The 24,465-nt window shown below is 37.1% G+C and overlaps 1 protein-coding gene across 2 annotated transcripts in view; it reads right to left on the reverse strand.

Annotated features, from left to right (window-relative positions):
- Nucleotides 1-24,465, reverse strand: part of Rif1 (replication timing regulatory factor 1) — a 57,105-nt gene that overhangs the window by 21,661 nt on the left and 10,979 nt on the right. Inside the window, exons 9-22 of one of the 2 annotated variants that reach the window (XM_055600382.1) lie at nt 21,396-21,547; nt 17,941-18,058; nt 16,565-16,738; nt 16,255-16,365; nt 14,563-14,625; nt 14,342-14,442; nt 13,113-13,175; nt 11,824-11,897; nt 10,472-10,652; nt 8,416-8,523; nt 7,921-8,070; nt 6,099-6,198; nt 2,863-3,127; nt 241-283 (exon numbers count right to left, since the gene is read on the reverse strand). In XM_055600382.1, the coding sequence (XP_055456357.1) occupies nt 241-283; nt 2,863-3,127; nt 6,099-6,198; nt 7,921-8,070; nt 8,416-8,523; nt 10,472-10,652; nt 11,824-11,897; nt 13,113-13,175; nt 14,342-14,442; nt 14,563-14,625; nt 16,255-16,365; nt 16,565-16,738; nt 17,941-18,058; nt 21,396-21,547 (1,703 nt within the window). Of the gene's footprint in view, nt 1-240; nt 284-2,862; nt 3,128-6,098; nt 6,199-7,920; nt 8,071-8,415; nt 8,524-10,471; nt 10,653-11,823; nt 11,898-13,088; nt 13,176-14,341; nt 14,443-14,562; nt 14,626-16,254; nt 16,366-16,564; nt 16,739-17,940; nt 18,059-21,395; nt 21,548-24,465 lie in introns of both variants that reach the window. The other variant, XM_055600381.1, reaches the window with a different exon arrangement.

The raw sequence follows: 24,465 nt of genomic DNA on the forward strand, positions 1-24,465 counted from the left end.
TTTGCAGCCAGCCCTGAAGATACCTGATAAAACAAGGTCAAATCAGGGGACTTGGAAAGGGGCAGGGAGGAGACCAGGGAGGGAGTGCGGGGTTGGGGCGGGAATGAGGGAGCGGGATACAGCGGGGACACAGAGCTAACAAAATGTGACCAATAAGAAAAATAAAATTAAAGATGACTGCCTAAACCACCCACTGTCCTCTCACTGCTAAGGCATATTTTACGGACACTGTGCACTTACCTTGTGGTTTAGGCTATTATACACTTTTGGAACCTCATCAAGCCTAGGAAGAAAGATGTAAGATAGTTACTATTTGTATTTCCAGATGCCACCACTGCACTACTTATTGAACTAATTCTCAAAGTGAAGCAATAAAGCCACAAAAATAAGAAACAGCCACAATACAAAATATCCCAAGAATAAGATGGCCAAATATTAAACATGAATTAAACATAAGTAATAAACATATAGAAAATAAATTTTAAAAAAGCAACCAGAACAGACTTCTAGTGATCATGATAACTACTCGTCTATTCCCTGTCTTTTTGTTTTGTTTTGTTTTTTTCTTGTACAGGGGTAGAAGTGGAATCCAAGTCCTAGTGATTTATTAAGCTACTTCACCAGATCTCCCTATGCTGGAAGCTGAATTCCTATCTTCCATGAGCAGCAAACGCTCTTAACTGCTCTTCCATCACTCTGGCTTCTCTCTGTACATTTTAAATAAACTAATAGCTTTAAAAAAATCTGTAGGGGCTGAAGAGATGGCTCAGAGGTTAAGAGCACTGGTTGCAAGTTCAATTCCCAGCAACCACATGGTGGCTCACAACCATCTATAATGAGCTTTGGTGCCCTCTTCTGGCATGCAGGTCTACATACAGACAGAACACTGTATACATAATAAGTCTTAAAAAAAAATCTGAAAAGCTACTATAAGTTGAGAAATTTAGAATTTATTCTTACCACTTTGTACAATCTGTTACTTGAGATTTGTCCATGAATATAACACAAACCACTTTAATTATTATGTAATACAATGTAACCAAACAACATCAACTCACTACAATGTATACTGAGGGGCTGAAGGTGTAGCTCAGGGTAGAACACTTCATTTGCATAGCATGAAGCCTTGGGTTCAATTTCCAACACATTTTTTTTTTTTCAAAAGGGAACACTAGGGAGGGAGCTATAACTGGGATACAAAGAAATAAACTGTAATTTACTTTAAAAAATTTAAAAGGGAACACTGAATAAATATTTTCAAAATAAATGTTGAGCTTCCACCCAGACACCACCCAGTTGTAGAGTCTTTATTTCCTTTCATTCAAGGTAAAAGGTGATGTACAATAATTCAAATCTTTGAAAGTTAACTAAAAAATTTCAATGCAGGGGCCACAAATGACTTATCTGGTAAAGGCACCTGTTGCCAAGCTTCCCAATCTTAATTTGATTGATCCCTGGGAACCGTATGGTGAAAGAATCAATGTCTAGTTGTTCTCTGACCTCCACATGTGGCCATGTGCACAGACTCACACACTCAATAAACAGCTACAAATAATAATAATAATAATAATAATAATAATAATAATAATAGTAGTAGTAGTAGTAGTAGTAGTAGTAGTAATAATAAAGGAGATCTGGCCACAGCAGATAAGAGTACTCAAAGGTCCTTAGTTCAATTCCCAGTAAACGACATCATGGCTTATAACCGTCGATACCCTCTAATGCTCTGTTCTGCAAGGCAGGTGTACATGCAGATAGATCGCTCATATACATAATAAATAAAAAAAAAACTTAAAAAGCAAACAAACAAGTACATGAGGGCTTTAAAAGCACAATTTATCAAATAGAATTTTTTTATTTTAAAATTCTTGCTCAGGAGCTAACAATAGCTAAGCAGGTAAAGTACGTATTGCTCTTACAGGACCGGGGTTCTATTCCCAGAACCCACATGGTGGCTCACAACCATCTGTAACTCCAGTTACATCAACACTCATATACATAAAACAAAATGCGCAAATCTTTAAAAAGCTGCTGGGCATTTTAGCATGCCTTTAATCTGAGCGCTCAGGAGGGAGAGGTAGACAGATCACTGTGATTTCTAGGCCAGCCTCATCTACAGAGCAACTCCCGAAACAGAGCTATGTAGAAAGACCTTGCTTTAAAAAAAAAAAACCTTGCTCAACAGACAAAATGGTCAATATAAACAATGATACATGGACAAATAATGCTTAAACATGTTTTGATAGAAAAAGCTGGATTTATAAACAACTGGTCAGAAACTGGGGTAAAAGTTTAATTTAGAGAATGAGATTTCCACATACATAATTGCATACAGTATATTCAATTACATAGTTTGTCAAATAAATCTGTATTGTATATTTAATAAGCATATTTCTTTACATAAACAGTTACTAAAATCGCAAAACTGAAAAGTGCAAGGGGAAAAAAATCCAATGAAATAAGCATTCTAGTCCTATCTCAATCATCTCCAATCTAAAATACAGATGTATATATAAAGAGATACAGCCATATTCTAGAGTACTATCCATGTACAACAAAGACAGGCAAGCAGAAGTTATTATTAAAGTCGACAGCTGGTCAGGACTTGGCTTGGATCTAGACACGGTGACACGCGACTTGCACTAGCACTAAGGAGGATACCTGGTGCTTCCTAGAGCCTGAAGCTGAAATCAGTGACCGCCACGTTAGTGAAAGGTCCTAGTCCAAGCAAGACAGAAAGGAAGACAAGACAGCAGTCTGTGACCTCTCCATGTGAATATATGTGAACACATTTATAGACATGTACACATGCAAAACACAGAAACATATACACTTAATTCAACATGAGTGGAAAGTACTTACTTTGAGTTTTCATACAGTAAAGCCAGAGGTCTTGTAAAAATTGAAAATATTTCTCGGATCATAGAAGGCAAGGAAATATGTCCAAATATATTGGAAAGCATGCTGATGATAGAGTTACCAATAGCAAGCAGTGTATCAGAATGTGTTTCCTTGAGGCTCAGAGTGTGGAAAGAATTGATCACTCTCACAATTAGCTTAAATAAAGAAGTCAATTTCCCTAGAGGCTCCTTCTTCTTTCTGGACCAGTCTGAAGATCTCTGTGGTGCTAAGACATAATTGGGTTGATTAAAAACAAAAGTATTTTGAATTGACACTATCACCTTTATATTTTGCATTCAAAAGCGAAATACATCAAATTACATGCTCTTGTTCAGATAAACCTTTAAATGATACAGTATTAATATCACTAGAAATAAAATACAAATTCAACAAGAGTTGCCAGATCAATAATACATCTTAATATTTTCTATTCCTCAGAAATTCAACAACTAGTTTGTAATTACCAAATCAAATGACAAAGTAACAAAGTTAAATTTCTATGTGTTTTCAATAATAAATGTCATCAGAAATTAATATTCTGGTATATTCATGGTAGCATATGCCTTTATCTCCAGCACTCAGGAAGGGGAAGGTGGATCAAGGTGAATTCTAGGCCAGCCTAGTCTACAGTGATCCAGCACAGCCAAATGATGGAAAAGAATTAAAAACAAACAGCCCCCCCCCCCCAAAACCAAAACTCTAGTACCTATCTATTTTCTAGACTGGACAATTTATCTTAAAAGTACACATTTTCTTTACAGTCCCTCTTCTTAGACCACCTCTCTCCAGATTTCAGGCCTGAAGTGCCAGGATATGGCTAAGGTGACAAAAAGTGCCTGACCAAATTACGTTCATATACGGGTAGGCACAAATGCAGAACGGAGCATGAAGAATTAGACTACTACCAGAAGGTTATCCACAAAAAAGGTAACAGAGATCACACACATGTCCACATCCCAGCTTTCCTCAGTGAGATGACCCAGAAACAATGATACCTTAGTAGCAATGAACTGCTCTGGGTTTTTAATCCCAGCCTCAGATAAAAAGAATTATGTTTCTAGGAAGAATAATTCTAGCCTGGCAGAAGAGTATAAGACTGAATGTTATGCAAAATTCACAAACAGTGGGAATGTTAAAATACTCTAAGAAAGGGATGTTACTCTAGCAAACTGCTTTCCTAACAAACAAAGACTCTGGGTTTGAACCTCCAGTAGAAGGGAAAAAGAAAATTTAGAAAAGGCAAATGGCTCAGCGTTTACTATACAAGCACAAAGACCTAAGTTTATATCCCCTGCATCTACAAGAGAAGAGGAGCCAAACCAAACCAAACCAAAAAATAGAGAAGCTGAACATAGCATTATATAATCCCAATGCTGGGAGAAGGAGAAAAAAAAAAAAAAAAATATGAGAGTGGAGGATTTGCTGGCCAGGTAGTCTAGACCATCAACGAACTCAAGGTTTAGTGGTGTCCTGTCTCAAAAAATTAGGTAGTAACAAGCACAACTCTCAGCCTTCTAAATGCTGTGACCCTCGCTGTGACTCATGTTGTCGTAACGCTAAACCATAAAGTTATTTTTAATTGTTACTTCATAGCTGTAAATATTGCTGTTATGAAAAGTATTGTAAATATTTGTAGACAGGTTTGTCAAAGGCACCATGACCCACAGGTTGAGAACTACTATAATAGAGGAAAAAAACTGAACATGGACCTTTCCTTCTTTGACCACCACACTTGAATACACAAGTAGCATACATAAAAGAATAAAGCTGAAAAAATAAGCAATTATAGGCAAATTAGAAAGAATCCATGAGCTGTTACATTGGAACATATTATTTACACTTCTATTATTCAAACTGTAACTTCAATATAAAATAAATTTTATGAGAATAACAACTTAAAACAGAACTTTATCATGAATTGATAAAACAGCAACTTCTGATATGAACTAATTTAATGTAATCAAATGAAAAGTGTAAAGACTCCCGAAATCATCATAGTGAGTAGGGGACACACTGGTTCATGGCTATAATCTTAGAAGATCACCAACAAAATACTGTAATTTCATAAGCTATAGAGTTCCAAGCTAGCCTAGGCCACAAAGTGAGACCCTATCTTCAAATAACTAAAACATCATAGTGATTTAGGAAGATGCGTTGACAAGTGATGACAAAGTCATGAATCCGTTTTCTAGAGAACAAGGTATTCAGGACTAAGAATATATGTATAACTAAGTTGGTACTGTTCTTGCCTACCAGGCACAAAAAGCTGGATAAAACCGCCATCTCTGTAACCCAGCAATCAGTAGGTAGAGCCAGACAGATTAGAAGTCTAGGACGTCCTTGGCTACATTCAGAGTTAGAAGACAGCTTAAAATAGAGACCTTGTATAAATGTTTTTCCTTGTGTCAAATTATATAGGCCAGTATGAGCAATCTGCTTTTACCTCAAACAAAAAAAAAGGGGGGGGGGGGAGAGGATATTTATGGTCTCTTACTGTAGCCACAATATACCACTTATTAATACTTAACTTTACAATGAAAATTTGACACAAACCAACCAATAGTATATACTAACTCCAGGTATGAATTAAAAGCAGCATTATACCAGTTCTGTAGTATTTGTTAAAACAAACAAAAAAAACAAACTGAAACTGAGTCCAGGCTTGAAATATAGCAAATGAAAGACCAAACAAATGCTGGTCATGCACAGCATCTGTAAAGAACATGAGCAATACTAAGAAAATATTCCATGCTGTTCACTTGTCTGTACCATGCTTTTAAACAGGGAAAAGGAAAACAAAACAGCATCAACAACAACAAAACCCAAACAAATAACCCTTATATATTTGAAACAGTAATAAAACACAAACTTGAAATTTTGTTCCTTTCAGACTGGGTCCTGTTATGTGGCCAAGGCAGAGCTGGTACTCACTCCTATGTTAGCGAGGTTAGCCCTGGACTGAAGGTGACCCACCAAGCCAACTGCCAAAATTCAGGTGTGCACCCAGACCATGACTGTTATTGAAGAATTGTACATAATTCTAACAATATTTCTCAACACTGAAAATCTGCTTTATATTAGCAAAATAATTTGCTAAGTTTGTAACATGGACTAAGAAAAGATGGCTATAACTAACAATTTTCCCTGGAATGCTAGGAAATTCTGTATAAATAAAGAAATGTAAAGAAATTACTTACATTTGATTTTGGGCTGATATTTAATATTATATGGTGAAAAGTCGATACAATCAACCATTACAATAATAATATGACAGATCCTGTCCAAGAATAGCAAATCCTAGGAAAAATATTTAAGTACCATAATCAGAAAATTTTAGTACAGGCAGAGTACTCAAGAGTCAATACACACAAAAAGATTTTTATTGCCTATGTTAAAATACACGGTCATAAGTTCTTCTCAGTTAGGTGCTCTATACAAAGACTATGCTTCTCAACACTCAGGAAAAAGTTAATCCTTATAATATCAAACAATAAATAATATTGATTAGGATCTATGCAAGGTAGAGTAGTGAAATCCACTAAGAGAAGCACCTTAGGATATCATGGAAAAATCTAACTTTTGGATTATGGCCACAAAATGCTTTCAATATATTATATTGAAAAAAATTCAACGCCTACAGAATATGCCCATCAAGTAAAAAAAAAAAAAAAAAGCCTACAGAACTCCAAATAGAACCAAAAAAAGAAACTTCCATGACATAATAAAACACCTAAGAAAGAACATATTGAAAAACTGCAAATGGAAAAATGTCAAGTCTCAGACTAACACGTCTGAAACTAACGTCTAAAACAAGTACCTGGAAAGATATACTCCAAGTTCTGAAAAATCTCCACTGTCAACAAAGACTATCATACTATAAAAATCAAAGGGCTGGACATGGTGCTACTTCCTTTAAGCCTATCACTGAAGCAATCAGGAATTAAAATTTTAAAAAATCCTAGAATTAAAGGAAAATTAAAACATTAACACAAAATTTATGGGGATATAAAAAAAAAAGTCTTGAGGAAAATTCATAGTATTTAGGGCCTATATCAAAAATACGTGATGGTATCATTAACTTGATGCACCAGAAGACCTAGGGGGGGAAAAAAAAAAGAAAGAACAATCCAGGAACCAAAACAGTAGGTAGGAAGAGATAATAAAAATCAAGTAAGAAACACCACTATGAAGAATCAACAAAAGGAGAGGTAGCATTTTCAAAAGAACATTGACCAATGGCAGCTGTGGGGTAGAAGAGGCCTTTAATCCCAGCAACAGGATAGAGAACAGAGCATTGCCATTACAAAAACTGCAGTCTGGTTGGATTGGAAGTCGGCTTTACAATTTTTGCCTGGTACAAAAATCTTGGTCAAAAGGCCAAGGCTGGGAAGTCATATAGGGTTTGGCCTGCTAGAGCTAAGCTTTCCTCTGAGCTCTGGAATTTTGACCCATTCAGAAGTGGGAAAGCTGTACAATGTGCTCTCCTTTCCATGCCAAATACTTCCCTTTAAAAGTTCTACAAAGAAAGATGATCACACATAGCCTGTAGCAAAAAAGGGAGAGAGACACAGCTCCATTCAGCCACACTCAGCATACTGAGCTGTCCTTATCACTTAGAGATTTAACTCAGGCCTTACCAAGTATAAAAGGTGAGCTGTAACACAAAGATACTGTTAAGAAAAGCTTTGACACGCAGGGCTAAGTGATGAACTATAATACTTGCACTCTGGGAGGTAGAGGCAGGCCAGTCTCTCAGAGTTCGAGGCAGCCTGGTCTACAAAGTTGAGTCCAAGGCTGTCAAGGCTACACAGAGAAAAACCCTGCCTTGAAAGCCCAAAAAGGGAGGAAAAAAACACAAAAGTTTAGACTAATTAAGAGAAAGAGGCACCCCAAGGTAATAAAGACTTCTGTTTTTCTGTAAAAACTAGACCTCTTATACAGAACCTTCAATAAACTTAATTTTTAAATGTTATCTCCAATTTACAAAATAAAAAAGAACAGAAGGAAAAAAAAACTTACTGAAAGGGATTCATCTTCCAAACTGCACATTATTTTAGAAGAAAGTTCTTCACAACACAAATTTTCTTCTGCTGTTGCCACCAAAGCAGCGCAGCGAGCAAATGCTCTATACAATTCTGACCAAGTTTTAAGTAAAGTTTTCATGGTAGCCTAATAACAAACAAGAAATCTGATAAACTGACACCAACAAACCAAATATATAGCAGGATTAATACATCTTCAGGACTGTGAGAGAATGAAACATTTAATGTGTCAGGGGGCCCTGTTACATCTCCCTATAAGTTCTACACGAACAGTACCAGAAATGGTAATAGGTCAAAAGACAAAGGCAAAAAAAAAAAAAAAAAAAAAAAAAAAAAAAGCCACATTCCAGTGTCTAATCACCCTCCACACAAACATTCCTCTTCCCCACAAAAATGAATTCAAGAAAAATCAGGATTGGTGCTAATCATATTCCAGAAAGACACGAGATCGTGTAATAATATACACTCTTACCGTAGGAAATGTCTGAGCTGAAAAAATATGGTTTACTGGTAAAGTCAATGCACCATAGATGGCACTAAAATTATGTTCTAAGGCGTCACCTTGATTCACTTCATTGGTCTGAAACAGAAAAATATGAAGTTAAACAAATTACTACTTCTAATCCTATCTGATTACATAACTCATATCTATCAAAGCTGTGCTCTTCTAGAACACACTCTAGAGATGTTGCACGTCTAGCCTCACTCGGACAGAGTATGTCCTAAGTGAGACATAAAGAAACACGTGTACAGAATCAGCATGAAATCATACTCAAGTATGGTGATGTCAAACCCAAAAAAAGACATTCTGACTACCATGGGAAGACAGCTGAAATGGGGACAGTTCAAGATCATGGACTACTGGCTACCACTACTACCTGAGGAAGGCAACAGATTCTCTCAGGGCTCTGAAACAGAAAAGCAGACTTAGTCTTCAAAACTGACAGCTTATGTTTCTACTTACTGTTGCAGCTAGAAGTACAGCCCAATTATCTAGAAATGTACTTTATTTTCTGGGGCTTGACTCTAGCACTTAACATAAAAAAAAATTTAATTTAAAAGAAAAACCTAATTCTTACGGGGCTGTTGTAGCACATACAATCCCAGCAGAGGCAGGTTGATCTCAAGTTCAAGGCCAACCTAGTCTACAGAGTGAGTTTCAAGATAGCCAGGGCTACACAGAGAAATCCTATCTCAAAAAACAACAAACAAAAAAACCATAATTCTCTTGTTTTCAACAGTTCCTATAAATTTTATTATTGTTCTCAGAAACCTTAGGGAACAAACTAAGAAAGAAAGATAAGCTACCAAGCTAGAAGTTAGCATTCACACCAAATTCAATCACAGCATTTAGAGAGGTGCTGAAGGAGGAATGCCATGAGTCTGAGGCCAACTAGTCTACAGAGTTCCAGCAAACACAGCTATAGAGGGACAGCAGCTCAAAACACAGCCATTACTAATACATTAGACCAGAGGACACAGAATGGCCTCTACTACCACTTAAGGTGGGCATTCTTTGAGACAGGGTTCTTCTATGCAGTCCTTGCTGTCCTGTAGAATAGGCTGGCTTCAAATGCAGTTCTGCCTGCCTCTTTAGTGGTGGGATTAAAGGCCTGAGCCACCACAATCTAGCTAAGGAGAGGTTTCTTAGAAATATATCTATTTGCCTTCTAGGAGACTCCTAGCTAGTTTGTAAAAATCTTATGGAGTTACTTGTAATTAACCTAAAGAATACTCAAAGAAATTTGAACTTAGGCCTCAAAAGAAAGCAAATATACCAAAAGAAAGCAAAATAAAAACAGGAAAGTGAATCTGTATTCTATATCTTATTAATATTCAAAACCCATAAACATTTACATGTAAGAAATACTCAGCTTATAACAGGTTCCAATCTTAAAGAAGGCTAAATGAGACACCATGGCTTGACTCTATGTATATAAGCTACTTAAAGTAATTACAGGTCAAGTGCGCTAAGTACCTTAAGTCTGGCTTTGGGAAGCTAGGGCATGAATCTACCTTGGCTATAGAAATAAGACTTCGCTTCAAGGGGAAAACAAAACAAAGACCATCTTATATTGAAGTGTACCATAAAGGGCACAATAAAAGCATTCAAATGATCCAAAGACTGGAAAATGGGGCAGAAAACTCACACAAGGTAGGCCAGTGTAGGCTACACAGTTAGATACCGACAAGAGACCATTATCATATGAAGGCAGGAATTTCAGCACTATTAGGAGCTGTTGACCTACACTACTTCCTATCACTATGGAAAATGGGATAAAATACACCAGGCAATCACTAACTGGATAAGAATAAACGAAGTATTTCTATTTTTATCTAAACTCCACTTGTGAGCTTTCCAAAAAATCGGGGACAACTAGCATGATGACACAAGCCTGTAACTGCCTAGCACCAAGTGGTGAGAGGGAGAACAGTGGCAAGCAGAAGACCAGCCTGACCTACACTGCACGCTTTATAAATATAGGAATCCAGACACGAGGCAAGGAAAAAGAACAGATGTGTCGTACCCGATGAATCACATCAGTCAGTGGCGTGACTATGATACTCCACATTCTCCATAGATGCTCCTTATTTGCCAACTGCTTTGCATTCTGATTAATCACAGTTAGTACAGAATCACTAAAAGCCAGTGGTGAAGTCGGACCAGAAAGCACACAGCCTACAAGTGTTTCCAGATTGAGAAAAAACCTAAAAAATAAACAATATAACAGAATGAGTATTTCAATCTAGCAGTGTATTAGCAAAACTCTAGAATTAACAGCAGAATACAAGAAATGATAAATTTCTAAGTCTGTTTTATTATTTATCATCCCATCCTCTAACATGACCTATTTTTTTAATTTTAATTTTTTTTTTAAATTTTTATATTATGACACAAAGAGCTAGAGATGTAACTCAAGAGTTAAAGAATATTTGTTCTTCCAGAGGACCTGGATTCAATTCCCAGGTCCCACACTGTCACCAAGCATGACTCCATATCCAAGGGATTTGAAACCCTCCTTCTGGCCTCCAGCATACACACAGTGGAGACATACACACAGGCAAAACCACACACAAACACACAAAAAAATCTTTTTAAAAAAAATGATGGCACAAGACCTGATAGCAAGCAACTGTAATCACATTCCTGACAATCTGACACAAAGTTCTAGAGTAAGACGGTCCTGAGCTACAAAGCCCTATCACAAAACACAAAATGACCAATTGAGCATGGTGGCTTCTAACTATAACCTAGCATTCAGAAGGTAGAGGCAGAACTGCCACAAGTTTGAAGCCAGCCTGAGCTGTATATAGTGAGCATGTATAAACTGCATTTTTCTTAATTTTAAGATCAAACTTATAAAATACTGTCAAAATTTGAAAAAAAAAATCTCATTTGCCAGGCGGTGGTGGTACAAGCCTTTAATTGCAAGCACTTGGGAGGCAGAGAGCAGGTCTCGGTGACTTTGATGCCAAGTTGGTCTACAGATGAGTTCCAGGCCAGCTAGGCCTACACAGAGAAACCATGTCTTGCAGAGGGGAAAGGGGAGATTCTCACTCATTATATAATCATCTTTCATGAAAAATCAGTAATGAGACTGGGATTAATGATACAAGCTTTAATCCCACCAGAGGTTGGCAGACCTCTGTGCTCTAGAACGGCCTGGTCTACACAACCAGGGTACATAGGACTGCAGACATTTTCTCAAATAAAAACACACACACACAAACAGAAAGGACATGGTAATATACATCTTATTATTCTAGAAGTTAGAAAGTGAAGACAGGAGAGTTAAGTTCCAATCAGTCTCTTTACATAGCAATTCCAAGCCATCCTGAGAATGACTGGATTTAAAATAAAAACAAGGTACAAACTTACTTTTCATCTGCTACACCACATTCCAAAAGATTGTTGTTGAAAATTAACTGGATTAAGAACAATGCTGGAGTTCCCTGAAGAAAAAAAAAAAAAAAAAAAAAAAGAACAAAATCACAGTTCCCAGTAAAAAGAACTGCTTAACATGACTTATTTTAGCATGAAAAATTTAACTCTTAGCATTATTAAGGGTATGATGACATTAGCAAGTTTACTTCGAAAAACCACACGCAATGCCAGGTATATTAGTACCCAGTTGGCTGAGGGGGGAAGATGCAAAGACAGTGTGGGATAATGAGACCATTTCTTTAAAACAAGCCAAGTACAGGGGCTGGTGAGATGGGTCAGAGGTTATGAGCACTGGGCTGTTCTTCCAGAGGTCCTGAGTTCAATTCCCAATAACCACACGGTGGCTCACAGCCATCTATACTGGGTCTGATGCCCTCTTCTGGCCTGCAAATGTACATGCAGATACAGCACTCATACACATAAAATCTTAAAAAAAAAAAAAAAGCCAGGAATGATGACAGCACTTAGGAAGCAGAGACAGAGCTATATGGATTTGAGATTTAAAATCAAGCCTGGTCTATAGAACAAGTCCTAGGCCAACCATAGAGAGACAAGGTCTTAAAATTGTTTTTTTTTTTTTTTTTTTTAAAGGTAAAGAGGTGGCCCAGTGGTTAGAGAATGATCTGTTCTTACAAAGGACCAGGCTTCAGTTTCCCAATATCCATGTCAAGTGGAACACAACCTCTGCAAGCACTGCACACTCAGCCCCACAAATTAAAAATATAATGAATAGTAAATGAAATATTTAAAATAAAAATAAAATCCATCTCCATGCTCTGATCATAGTCCTTCCACAAGATATCAAATTATGGTGAGGCATCAGATACTTAAACAAAAACCCACTACACAGTAACCTAGAATTTGATGGACGTAGAATACCTGTATCACACAGCCAAGTATATGCCACATTATTAAGCTAATATTACTAAGCTTTCAAATATTTTAGCAGTAGCCAGTAATATTACTCCACACAAATAAAAGACTTTCTTTCTGGAGTCCACTATTCAATCCAGGAAAAAAATGTATATCTACTTAACTGGCACAGCACCACCTTCAATTTTTCATGGTAATCTATTATTTTACATACAAGTTTTTTAACTTAATCAACAAAATCCAATTATGTATTTTTTTTTAAGAAATCTGAAAGAATATTTTTGCAAATCTTTATCATATCACTACACTACAGTTAAGATACTTGCATTAAGAATATCCATATTAGCAACCTGATATGCTGGTGAACCTAATACTTTCTGAGGAAGTCCTTTAACTGTAATTTCCATGAGGACCTAAGAAAGAAAGATTTTACAGTAATTAGATATAAAAACCTTTTACTCAGTAAAAACCTGTCATATATTTTTGGCAATTTATTATAAGTAACCATCACTCCTGATTCATTACAATATATTCAATTAATGTGCATACATTCATTTTAAAAATTCAGAATACAGAAAATAACAGACCTTTTACCTTGTTACAAAAGTGTATTACTATGAAAAAAAAAAACCCACTATGTGAACAAATATCTATAATTTAACTGTTCTTCCAAAACCGAACCTTCATGCTACTCATTTTTTTACATTATGGTTAAGTTCTGGAAGGACATACGTATATTAATAGGACTAGAAGCAAACCACAAACTGACTCTCAGATTACAAATCCAGTGAAGCTTCAGTCTCCTAAACTGTTTTCCAAATGTCTTCTTATACTTGTAAAATAAACTACAGTGTTAAAATACCATAATAGTGCTCAGTAAAAACATATTTTTTTCACTGAAGTTCACAGCATTATTTTGAGCCTTGTCCAGAATGCTTTGCAAACACAACTCATTTAACTATTTAAACTACTAACTACACTCTCTTTACAAACACAAGTTCTGAATTGATGAGCCAAGAGGGCAAATTTCACTTAGTTGAACGAAGGGAATCAACCTCCTATATCTATAACCCTTGATATCAGGGACTATGCTACCCCATTACAGTGCATCAGTGTATTTTAATGTCACAGTCTGTCTGGATAATATATTGTGACATTTAAAATCACTCAGAATTTAAGAATGTTACTGTTCCATATATTATAAAAATTAAATACAATTTATTTTTTCTGTTCCTACAACTTAAGTTTAAAGCATATTTAATAGCAAAGTCAATGTGCTATTGTTACCTAGCACTCTGGACATTAAAATATGTTCAGTTCAAGTTGCATAGCCTTTATTCCATTCTTGGTGTCAAGCTGATCCCTTTAACCACACTGTGTATGTCTGCAGCAGCTGGTATACAAAAGCTTTTACTATAGAGGTTTCAAATGCCATTTGAATGGCACTTAGAACACAGCCCAATTCCTATTCAATATTTGGTATTATAAATGAATGTCTGTGCCAAACCTCATCTGAGCAAGTATCAATATAAACTGAACTTCAATATTAGACTTTAAGGCAATATATAAATATACTTACCAGTGTTTTTGGTACAGGAAATACTTCTGAGTTCACTATGTTTTCCAAAGATTTCAGTACAAGGGTCAAAACTTCAGAACCTGATCTTTCTTTTCTGTTTCCTATCAAAAGGAAAAGGAAGGGATATACTTCACCGATATTATGATAGAACAAGACTGACAATGGCAGCGAAGTGCTGCGGTTGTGCTATAAAGGTCACTGAGAATTGTGGTAGTTCTTACCTGATTCAGTCACTGACTTCACCAAGCTAATCAGCTCCTTCCAGATAGCACTGACTACTGCATCTGTCAAGGAAAGACAGGTTTATTTAAGAAAGGGTTCAGTTCCTAGTCCCCCACCTGTAACTCCAGTTCCAAGGAATCAGATGGTCTCTTATGGCCACCTTGAGCATCAGGCACACTCATAGTATACATACATACAACGCACACAAAATATGCATACAAATAACTTTAAAACAAGAAGACAACAAAACCTATTCTCCCATTCCTCATACTAAAGAAATAGCAATCTGAGCACTACTTTGAACAATATTTATAAACCTACCATTTCAATTTTTCTTTTTAGAAATAACAATCCTTTTAGAAGAACAAATGCTAACAGGCCAACCATATAACAAACATTTTCACTTTTCCTGTATCTCTATTTATTATGTTAAATACTCACTCTTGATAAAGTAAAACAATGATTTAGAAAGATATCAGGGCCATGCCTAGTATCAGAGACAAGAAAACTCTCAGGCCAGTGGAACTACACAGACCAAGGTGCCTTCTTCAAAGGATGCAATTCCCCCAGTCTAGACTCCACATATATGGCCTTTTAGTTATTAAAACAAAACAAATAAAAGAACAAAAAAAAAAAAAAAAAAAAAAAGGCTCACCAGGCACTTGATGCAAAGTGTGATAACCTGAGTTCGGTCCCAAGACCCCACATAGTGGAAAAGAACCAATCTTGAAAAGTTGTCCTCTGTCCTCCACATATGTGGCATGACAATGTATGAATACACACATACATGCATAATGGGAGAAAGAGTGTTTCATTTTCCAAGCTAAATATTTATTTAATCTACTTATTTGGGGATGACAGGCTCTAGGCTTGAAAATCAGGTCAGCCTCAAATCACTGACCCCCTGCCTCAGCTTCTGTAGTGCTTTGGATGGTGTTTGCTACCATACTCATGTCTGGTTTGAAGAGAAGATTTCACCAAGGCTACAGAGAAACCCTGTCTCAAAAAGAAAAGAAAAAGAAAAAGAAAACAAGGCCACTCCAGGGTGACCTCAATACTCATGCCTTACCGAATTTCTAGTACAAGGATTACAAAGGTAAGCCACCATACCTGGCTCTATGTTTCTTGTACTCATTCGTTAGGCCCTGAACAGAAACTTAAATGCAGATATTGAAGCTGCAGAGCCTAGGTTTGAGTATATAACTATATAACTTTATACATTATTTATCACTTTATACAATCAACATCATCATGCCTAGAATGTGTGCTACATTGATAAGGCAGTCATCAAATACCACAGAGACTGGCCTGCCTCTACCTACCCAATGCTGCCAGCCACTCCAATCTCCAATTGCAATGGACAAGTAACACAAGTAACTTTAAGGAAAAAGTGTTTGGTGTACAATCTAGCCAATGAGTTACAACAAATATTTGCTACTTTATCTTCCATTAAAACACTTTTAGGCTGGCAAAATGGCTCAGTATGTAAAAGTACCTGCCTCCAATCCTAATAGCCCATATTCAATTGCCAAGACCCAAATGGTACAGAACTTGAGTCCCAAAGAAGTTGTCCTCTGACATTTCCATGTGCTGTGGCACATGTATGACCAAAAGTATGCACACACACAAACGAGGCAAATAATTAAAAAAAACAAACATACTTTTGAGTTTTAAAAATTTCCTAAACTTACCTGAGGCATCTCTTCCAACTGCAACAAAGCTATCATGAACAGCAGTGATAAGTGTATGTGCATGCTTGGAGAAGAAAGAAGGGCTGCTGATTAGCGGGTGTTCCAGTGGCTCTAAATACAGGGAACAAAAGACAATCAGGACAAAAGATTTAGGGAGCAAACTTCACACACAGAAAAGATTTAAACTCATTTCAAATATAAGCATATCATTATTCATAAGCTTCTGTGAAAATGAAGCCTCTCCTCCACCCAACATGTTAAATTTTGTTTGGATTGTTTCAAACACACGAAATTATTTCAAAACAAATACCTAAGCTCAACACAAGCTTGTTTTGCTTGGCAAAACTCAAGACTTCTGGACCCAACAAAAAATGAAGCATCATTTCCAGTCCCAAAAGCTGAATAGAAGGGATTGTAGCCATTCCACCTGTATATGAATTCATGTTCACCCGAGGAGTTGCAGAAACTCCGTAAGGAGAAGCACCTTTAAAAAAGAGGGAAACCAAATTATTCATTGTATTTCCTAATACAATAAAGCTTTTAAAACATGATGTAAAATTTCTCAGGCATTAATATAAATAAATCTTGAAATATCCAAGCCTTTCTGTAACTTCAATAGAAACTCTAAAGAGTTGAAAAGGACTAAGTTACTCACTAAGTTACATGCTCTAAGTATCTTTTAATATTGGGATAAATTCTGTGAAGGTGTGTCTTTGTATATTCAATTGTTGATTGTGCCGGTTGTTGGTATTATTTTTATGGCTATTTCAGTAGTCGTTTTTTGTAATTATTTATCCTTCCCTCACTTGCCTACTGACATAATAAAGAGATGTAAGCCAATACTTGGGCAAGAAGTGGAGGGCGGAACTTTCAGGCAAAGAGGTTAAGCTAAGAGACTTGGGGGATTCTGGGACCAGACAAGTAGGGAACAGGATGGACCGCAGCAGAGCAGAGAAAGGCACAGAGCTAGCTAAGTGGCAGGGTCATAGCTGGGGTAAGTTTCGAATAACTGGGAGACTGCCCAAGCTTAAAGGCCTAAACTTTAAATTATTAAAAGGCCTATATGTCATTATTTTTATGGCTGGCAGATCTGAGAAAGTCCCACTATATTTTAAGACCCATTTTTCCAAACAAGCACAGCAGCATGATAGAAGCTAGGCTTCGTTTTACTCATTTGCAATCAAAGCATTTGGAGGCAGGAGGATTCATGTCAGTTCAAGGCCAGCCTACTCAACAGAGTAATTGGGTCCTAGGATAAGGAGAACTACATCATGAGATCACATCTCAAAAAAAAAAAAAAAAAAAGTAAAGTCAGCCTCAGCTACAAAGTGAAACACTGCCTCGATTAAGAGGGGGGAAAATTCATCTAACTAGGGTACATACATGAGATCTGCCAACAAAAACTAAGATAAAGATAAAACTAAAGAAACAACAAAAAAAAGTTTTCCAACCACAATAATCTAGTTAAAAGCGATCAGTGAAAAAGATAGTATCAACAAAAATATATTATAGGTGTGGCCTCTAATCCCAATGAGGTTCACTAGTTCAAAACTAGACTCAGCAAGTCCTGACACAGGGCTGTCTCAAAAATAATGAAAAATAAAAAGAAATTTCTGCACAAAGGACCTAAGCTCTGGAAAAGAGTGAGAGCACTCTTTCAAAGACTTTAGGAAGGAAATGTCTCACCTTTATGTCCAGGAGTGAGTGGACTTAAGCCAGGAGAAGTAGACCCTCGGGATGTACTGCCTTGAGGTGAAGCAATACTATCAACACTTATTGTACTCTGAATCAAAGGCACACAAACCTAGAGATGGCATGCCAAAAAAACCAGTAATTACACTGTCAAGTTTGTAAAAGCTTTACAAGATATGTATTCCCTAAGAAGCGACCTTAATTCATCTGACACAGGTAGTACAGGCCAAGTTCTAAACATAAACTCTAAAATTCTAAACATGACCAGTCTCACAGAAGAGGTAGCAAAATAAAAATTACCTCATTTAATTTTATATAAAATATCATTTAAAAACAAAAAAAAAATTATGGTTAAACTTGGTTCCTAGTCCTTATATATCCAAACATCCCAAGATCTTGGGCTAGAGAAATAGCTCAAAAGTTAAGAACATATTCTTGCAGATCTGGGTTCATTTTCCAGAACTTACATTAACTATCCAGGTTCCAAGGGACCCAAGGCCCTCTTCTAAACTCCATGAGCAACAGGCAAGCATATGGTGCACACAAGACATATAAACAAAACACCCTTAAAACAAGCACAATTCCATTAGTTCTAAACCTCAACAAAAGTACATGCATTAGTAACTTTGGCAAGTAAGTTCTGAGTTGATCACCACATTTCTGGTCTATGTGCTGTAGGCCCCTATGGGGCCTTCTGCGGACCAGGCTGTTACCAGCACACTCCACTTTCCTGGTTCTTGACACTAGATTACTAAGAAAGCTAAACAAGCATCCTATTAACTTAGCTGTGTTTTGGTTTAGCTTGGGTTACTTTTTGGGGGATGGGGGTCTGTGTAACCTTGGTTATCCTGAACACAGAGATCCACCTGCTTCTGCCTCCCATGGCTTTGTATACCAGACTGGCCTTGAACTCAGAGATCCGCATGCCTGAGTGCTGGTATTACAAACCTGACTGAAGTTTCTAATTCTTTGGTGTCAAAAATTAAACCCACATTATGCATACTTCTTACCACTAAGCATTAGATCCCTGGCAGAACAAAGTCTTTGTGATGTCACACTAGAAAATACCTTTCTTGTTTAAAGCTCACTTCTAAAAATCATGCACTACCAGTCCCATCCATTCAATACGTTCTAGTTGGACAACTAGATTAGACTCTTTGTACGTTAATTATGTAAAGATTTATGACTGAGTGTAAAGATTTCGTTACCATTTACTTAATGCTAATTTTTATTTATGTCATGGTTTACCAAACTTGGCAGGCTTCTATCTAAAACTCAGGAAATAAGGCCAGTAATAAGCTAATACAGGGTACTCTAGTTAAACCCAAGACTTCCAAAGAATAATGGTTTGGGGTTTTTTGTTTTTGTTTTTTTTTTTGGGGGGGGGGGGTGTGAGGGTCTCTGTGTAGCCCTTGAACACAAAGACCTACCTGCCTGTGCCTACGAAGTGCTGGGATTGAAGGCATGCACTTTGCACTACCATGCCCAGCTGCTTTATGGTTTGTTTCATTTTGCTTTTTCAAGTCAGGGATTCTCTGTGTAGCCTTGGCTGTCCTGAACTCATTTTGGCTATATGTTTAGCTCAGCTGGCATTATGAAGTCCTGGTTTTGATCCCTGGTACTGCATAGCTGTACCCAGCTATAATCCCAGCATTTAGAAGATGGAGGCAGGAGAATCAGAAGGTTATTCTTAGCTACAAATCAAAGCTCTACCCAGGGACTACTCTACTGAAACCCAGTCTCAAAAAAAAAAAAAAAAAAAAAACAAGCCAAAAACTAAAACACATGGTGGGCTCATGGCTCACCCATAATACCAATTAACTTAAGACAACAAAGAGGAAAAAAAAAAAAGCCTCAATTTCAAGTCCAAACTATTCTAAAGTGTGCAATGGTCTTTTAAAATGAAAGGGCACAAATAGGAGAAAAAGGTTCTAGTACCAATACACCATTTAAAACTGCCTTACAGGGTTAGAGAAATGACTCAAGAGATTGAGAACACTGGCTGTTCTTCCTAAAGGTCCTGAGTTCAATTCCCAGCAACCACATGGTGGCTTATGCTCATCTCTAATGAGATCTGGTGTCCTCTTCTGGAGTGCACGGTACATTGTACATATAATAAATCTTTAAAACTGCCTTCCAGTTGTTTATGTAGAATGTAAGAAGTACACTACAGATATAGAAGCAAAGCCTTTTTTTTTTTTTTTTTTTAAATTAGAAACCGAAAGGACTGGAGAGATGGCTCTGAGTTTAAGAGCACTGGTTGCTCTTCCAGACGTCTTGAGTTCAATTTCCAAAAATCTCATGAAGGCTCACAACAACTATTAGAGTTACGGTGCCCTCTAGCATGCAGGCAGAATACTGTATACATAAATAAATCTTAAGGAAAAAAAAATAGGGCTGGGTATGATGGTGCACTCCTTTAATCCCAGCATTTGGGAGGCCTAGATCAGATTAAATTTAAGTGGTTAGTGTCAGTAAATATTTCAGATGACTGGTTATAACTATGTCATCTAGAAAAAGGAGAAATAAAAACAAAGAATTTTATTTCTATTAACCTTGTCAGGGGCTGGCGAGATGGCTCAGAGGTTAAGAGCACTGGCTGCCCTTCCAAAGGTCCAGAGTTCAAGTTCCTGCAGCCACATGGTGGCTCACAGTCATCTATAATGAGATCTGGTGCCCTCTCTGGCATGCAGGCTTACATGCAGGCAGAACATTGCATAACAAATGAATGAATGAACGAATGAATGAATGAAAGGATAAACAAATAAGCATTGTGGCATGGCACTTCCTATTTCACTGTTTATTAACTCACACACACAAAGGTTAATTTTATAATTAGAGTATCTGGGGAGGGATTACTCAGCACTTAAGGCTTGATTGCTCTTCCAGAGGACCTGAGTTTGATTACAAGTGCCCACACAACAATCTGAAATTCCAGTCCCAGAGATCTACTCTTCTGGCCAGCTCTGACACTAGGCATAGAAGTAGTACACACACACTTGCAGGCAAAACACCTATATGTATTTTTTTAAGTAAAAATAAATGCTCTACACTAATAGGTATGTTAGCATTTGCTTATTACAGGCTTTTACATAACCCATTAGGCAACTGGAGAATACTCTCCAACTTACTCAAGTTCTTATAAAGACAAAAGACCTTTAAAATGCTGATACAGAACAAAAAACCCTCAGATTAGACTGGTAAGAATTTAAGGACACATGCCAGGAGTGGTGGTCAACACTTCCAATCATGGCACTCAGGAAACAGGGGCAGTGTATCAAGTGTATCTTGAGTGTGAGGCCAGGCAGACTGCTAGTGAATGCTACATAGGGAGTTCCAGCCCAGCGAGCTAGGGCTACATATTAAGACCTCGTCACAAAGAAAAACAAACAATAACAACAACAAAAAGCCACATGGATTTTTAAGTTAATGGTTAGTAATTATGTTACCTGTTCAAAATTGGCAGGGAGCTGAGGTCCAAGTCTCATCAGTAAATACCACCAGACTTCTAGTTTTGTTAATGCTAATGTTTCTGTTCTCACATGGATGGAACTCAAAGGCTGCATTAGCAACTTGAGTCTTTTTGCACTACAAAGTATATCTTTAAAAAAAAAAAACATATAAACACAAAGATTACTGTAGCAAAAGAAGTCAAAATAAACAACTAACTTTGACAAACTCCAATACAGCTGGACCAAAAATACAGAATAGAAATTATAATATTAGATACAGTATAACATAACAGGTTTAATATTCCTACCAAGAACTTGGACATGGGGCAATATCTACAATATTTCAGATTCTTAAAACTGAAAGGATGCTACTAGTATTTAATGGATTGAAGCCAAGATGCTGCAATTTTTTAAGAGAAAGAGAAGTAAAGAACCATAGTGGCTCATGCCTACAATCCCAGCCCCACAGGACATCAGGACAAGAGGATGAGGAGATATAGACCATCATGGGCTACATAACATTCTGTCTCAAAACAAAAGAAATGGAGGCATGTTCTTATATTACAACAACAAAGTTAGCAGGCAGACATCTGTTGAGTTTGAGGCCAGCCTGATCTACAAGGAAGTCAGTATAGCCTAGGCTACAGAGAAACCATGTCCTGAAAAACAAAACAAACACACAAACAAAAGGTTATTTTACAAATAGGCAGTGGTGATGCACACCTTTAATCCTGGTCTACAGAGTTTGAGGACAGCCAGGGATACACAAACCCTGACCTGAAAAACCAAAAATAAACAAATAAATAAATATCAAGTACCATTACTACTAGTACCACCAAATTTTCAGAAAGCCACACATTTACTCAGCTCTACCCTACTTAGTAATTGTTAGAAGTCAACATACAAATGAACCCAATTTTGTGCTTGTTTTTTTGTCTGTCTGCTAACTCTTGAGATTTGCTTTAATTTTTTGTTTCAGTGTTTTGGGAAATATTTCACCTATGTGCAGGTGCCCTTAGAGGACAGAAGAGTGTCAGATACCCTGGAGCTGAAATTTTCCAGGCAGTTGTAAACCTCCCAATGTGGGTGTATCCTCTGGAGTTGCCTGTCGTAAGCACTCTTAACCACTAACCCATCTCTCTCTAGCCCCTGAAAGTCAATTATTTAAGAAATATTTTTACTAGAGGTCTTTATGACTTGGTTACTAAGACAGTCTTTGCTCACATATCATATCACAAAGACTTCAGAAAGATCTTGAGACATCAGTAAAAACAGTATTCAATGGAACACCTTCCACCAGTATTTCTTATAACTACTTTATCGTTTAATTCAATGACCATTTCTATAAGAGGTCTGGATTTTATGCAAAAGATTACAAACATATACTACCAATCAAATCTAGGATCAAACAAACTATCTCCTAACTGCGGGTTTTTGTTTGTTTGGAGACGGATTTTTCACTATGTAACATCTGTTGGCTTGAAACTCACTAGGTAGATCAGGCTATCCTCAAACTTACAGAGATCCACCTGATTCCATTTCCTAAGAAATGGGATTATAGGGATGTGCCCTCACACCTAGCCTGTTAAAAAAAAATTATATTGATGTTTTAGCTATCTTTTCCATGTATGTGTGGGTCAAATACTCTACACCTCAGCATTATAAGGTGAAAACAAGTCTGATGGTATAGGGAAAAAAGTTATTAATATTTTATATTCTATGGCTACCATAGTTTCTTGTCACCTGTTGTCTGTATTGCTCCTGATAAATCAGATTTTCTAAACTAGTCATAAAGTCAGAGCTACTGTGGTGATGTCACAGAGACACATATATTTAACTCAGGCTAGAAAGCCACAAATAGGTCTTCATTTTGCTCAACTTCTAAAGTAACATAGGATAAGTCACAAATTAGCAATTCTCAGTGTCTCTCAAAAATCTGTTTACATATTTATTCCTATTCTCTTAAGGTAAAGTTAATAAGAACATTTCAATATAAAGCCCAGTATAGCATTAATTTAGATCATGGTTGCTCTGGCAATAATCACATCCAAAGACTTTCTAGGTCTGTGTATGATCCAGCTAGAACAGGAACATGCCTTTAATCTAGGAGACAGAGACAAAGGGGTCTGAATTCAAGGCCAGCCTGTTATACAGCAAGTTTGAGGTGTGGTGGTACACGCCTTTAATACCAAACAATGAAGGTAAAATTTATCCACAGACAGAAGGAAGCACCCATGTTTGAAAGTGTTATCTAATTGAATGGCAGAAAAACTGACAGAATAGAATATACCCAACTCTCCTGGAGACAACAGAGAGGAGAGGGAAACTACTTAAGGAGCACTGCAGAGAGGGGAGAAGAGGCAGTTTTACTGACAGTAGAGGGAGCAGGTTGCAGAAAGAGAACTCAGAAGACTGAATGAACCAGAGAATAAGGAGGAGTCAAGAGATTAGAACAGACTGCTGGAGTCAGTTTGAGGTCTAACAGAGCAATTCAGAGGCCAGATTGAATAAGTTAGCTGGGAGGAGTTTTGAGCCAGATCAGCTGAGTTGAACCAGCCAGCCAGAGTTCAGAAAGAAGATAGGGTGAGCTTATTAAGCAGTAAGTCTCAGAGACTAAAAACACTTAGGCCTAGGTTAAATTGTATGAAGGCTAGAAGCTTCCAGGACTAGGCCTCGGTTAGCAGGAATCTGTAAGCCTTTTAAACAACTGAAACAGACGAATAGTTACTTTTACACCAAAGAATAAAGGCAGTAAATAAATTCACGTGAAAGTAAAACCTTGATTAGTTTGAGCTACCTAGGTAGTTCAACATCAGACTCACCTACATTTTTAGAACCTACCTCAAAAAAACAAACAACAAACATGGCCAGCAGGATGTGGCAGGCTTGCTGTACAAGTCCAATGATGTGTCGTTTGACACCGAGAATACAAAGAAATGGACTCTACAAGGTTGTCCTCTATCCTTCTTACCATGGCTCATATGGCCTTGACTTTGTCAAACACACAAACACACACACACTTAAATTTACAAAGCAAACAAAAAGTCTTTTTAAAAAAAAGATTTAG

This window comes from Psammomys obesus, unplaced genomic scaffold (genome assembly GCF_907164565.1).
Source record: "Psammomys obesus unplaced genomic scaffold, mPsaObe1.curated_primary_1811, whole genome shotgun sequence".
NCBI classification, from domain to species: Eukaryota; Metazoa; Chordata; class Mammalia; order Rodentia; family Muridae; genus Psammomys; species Psammomys obesus.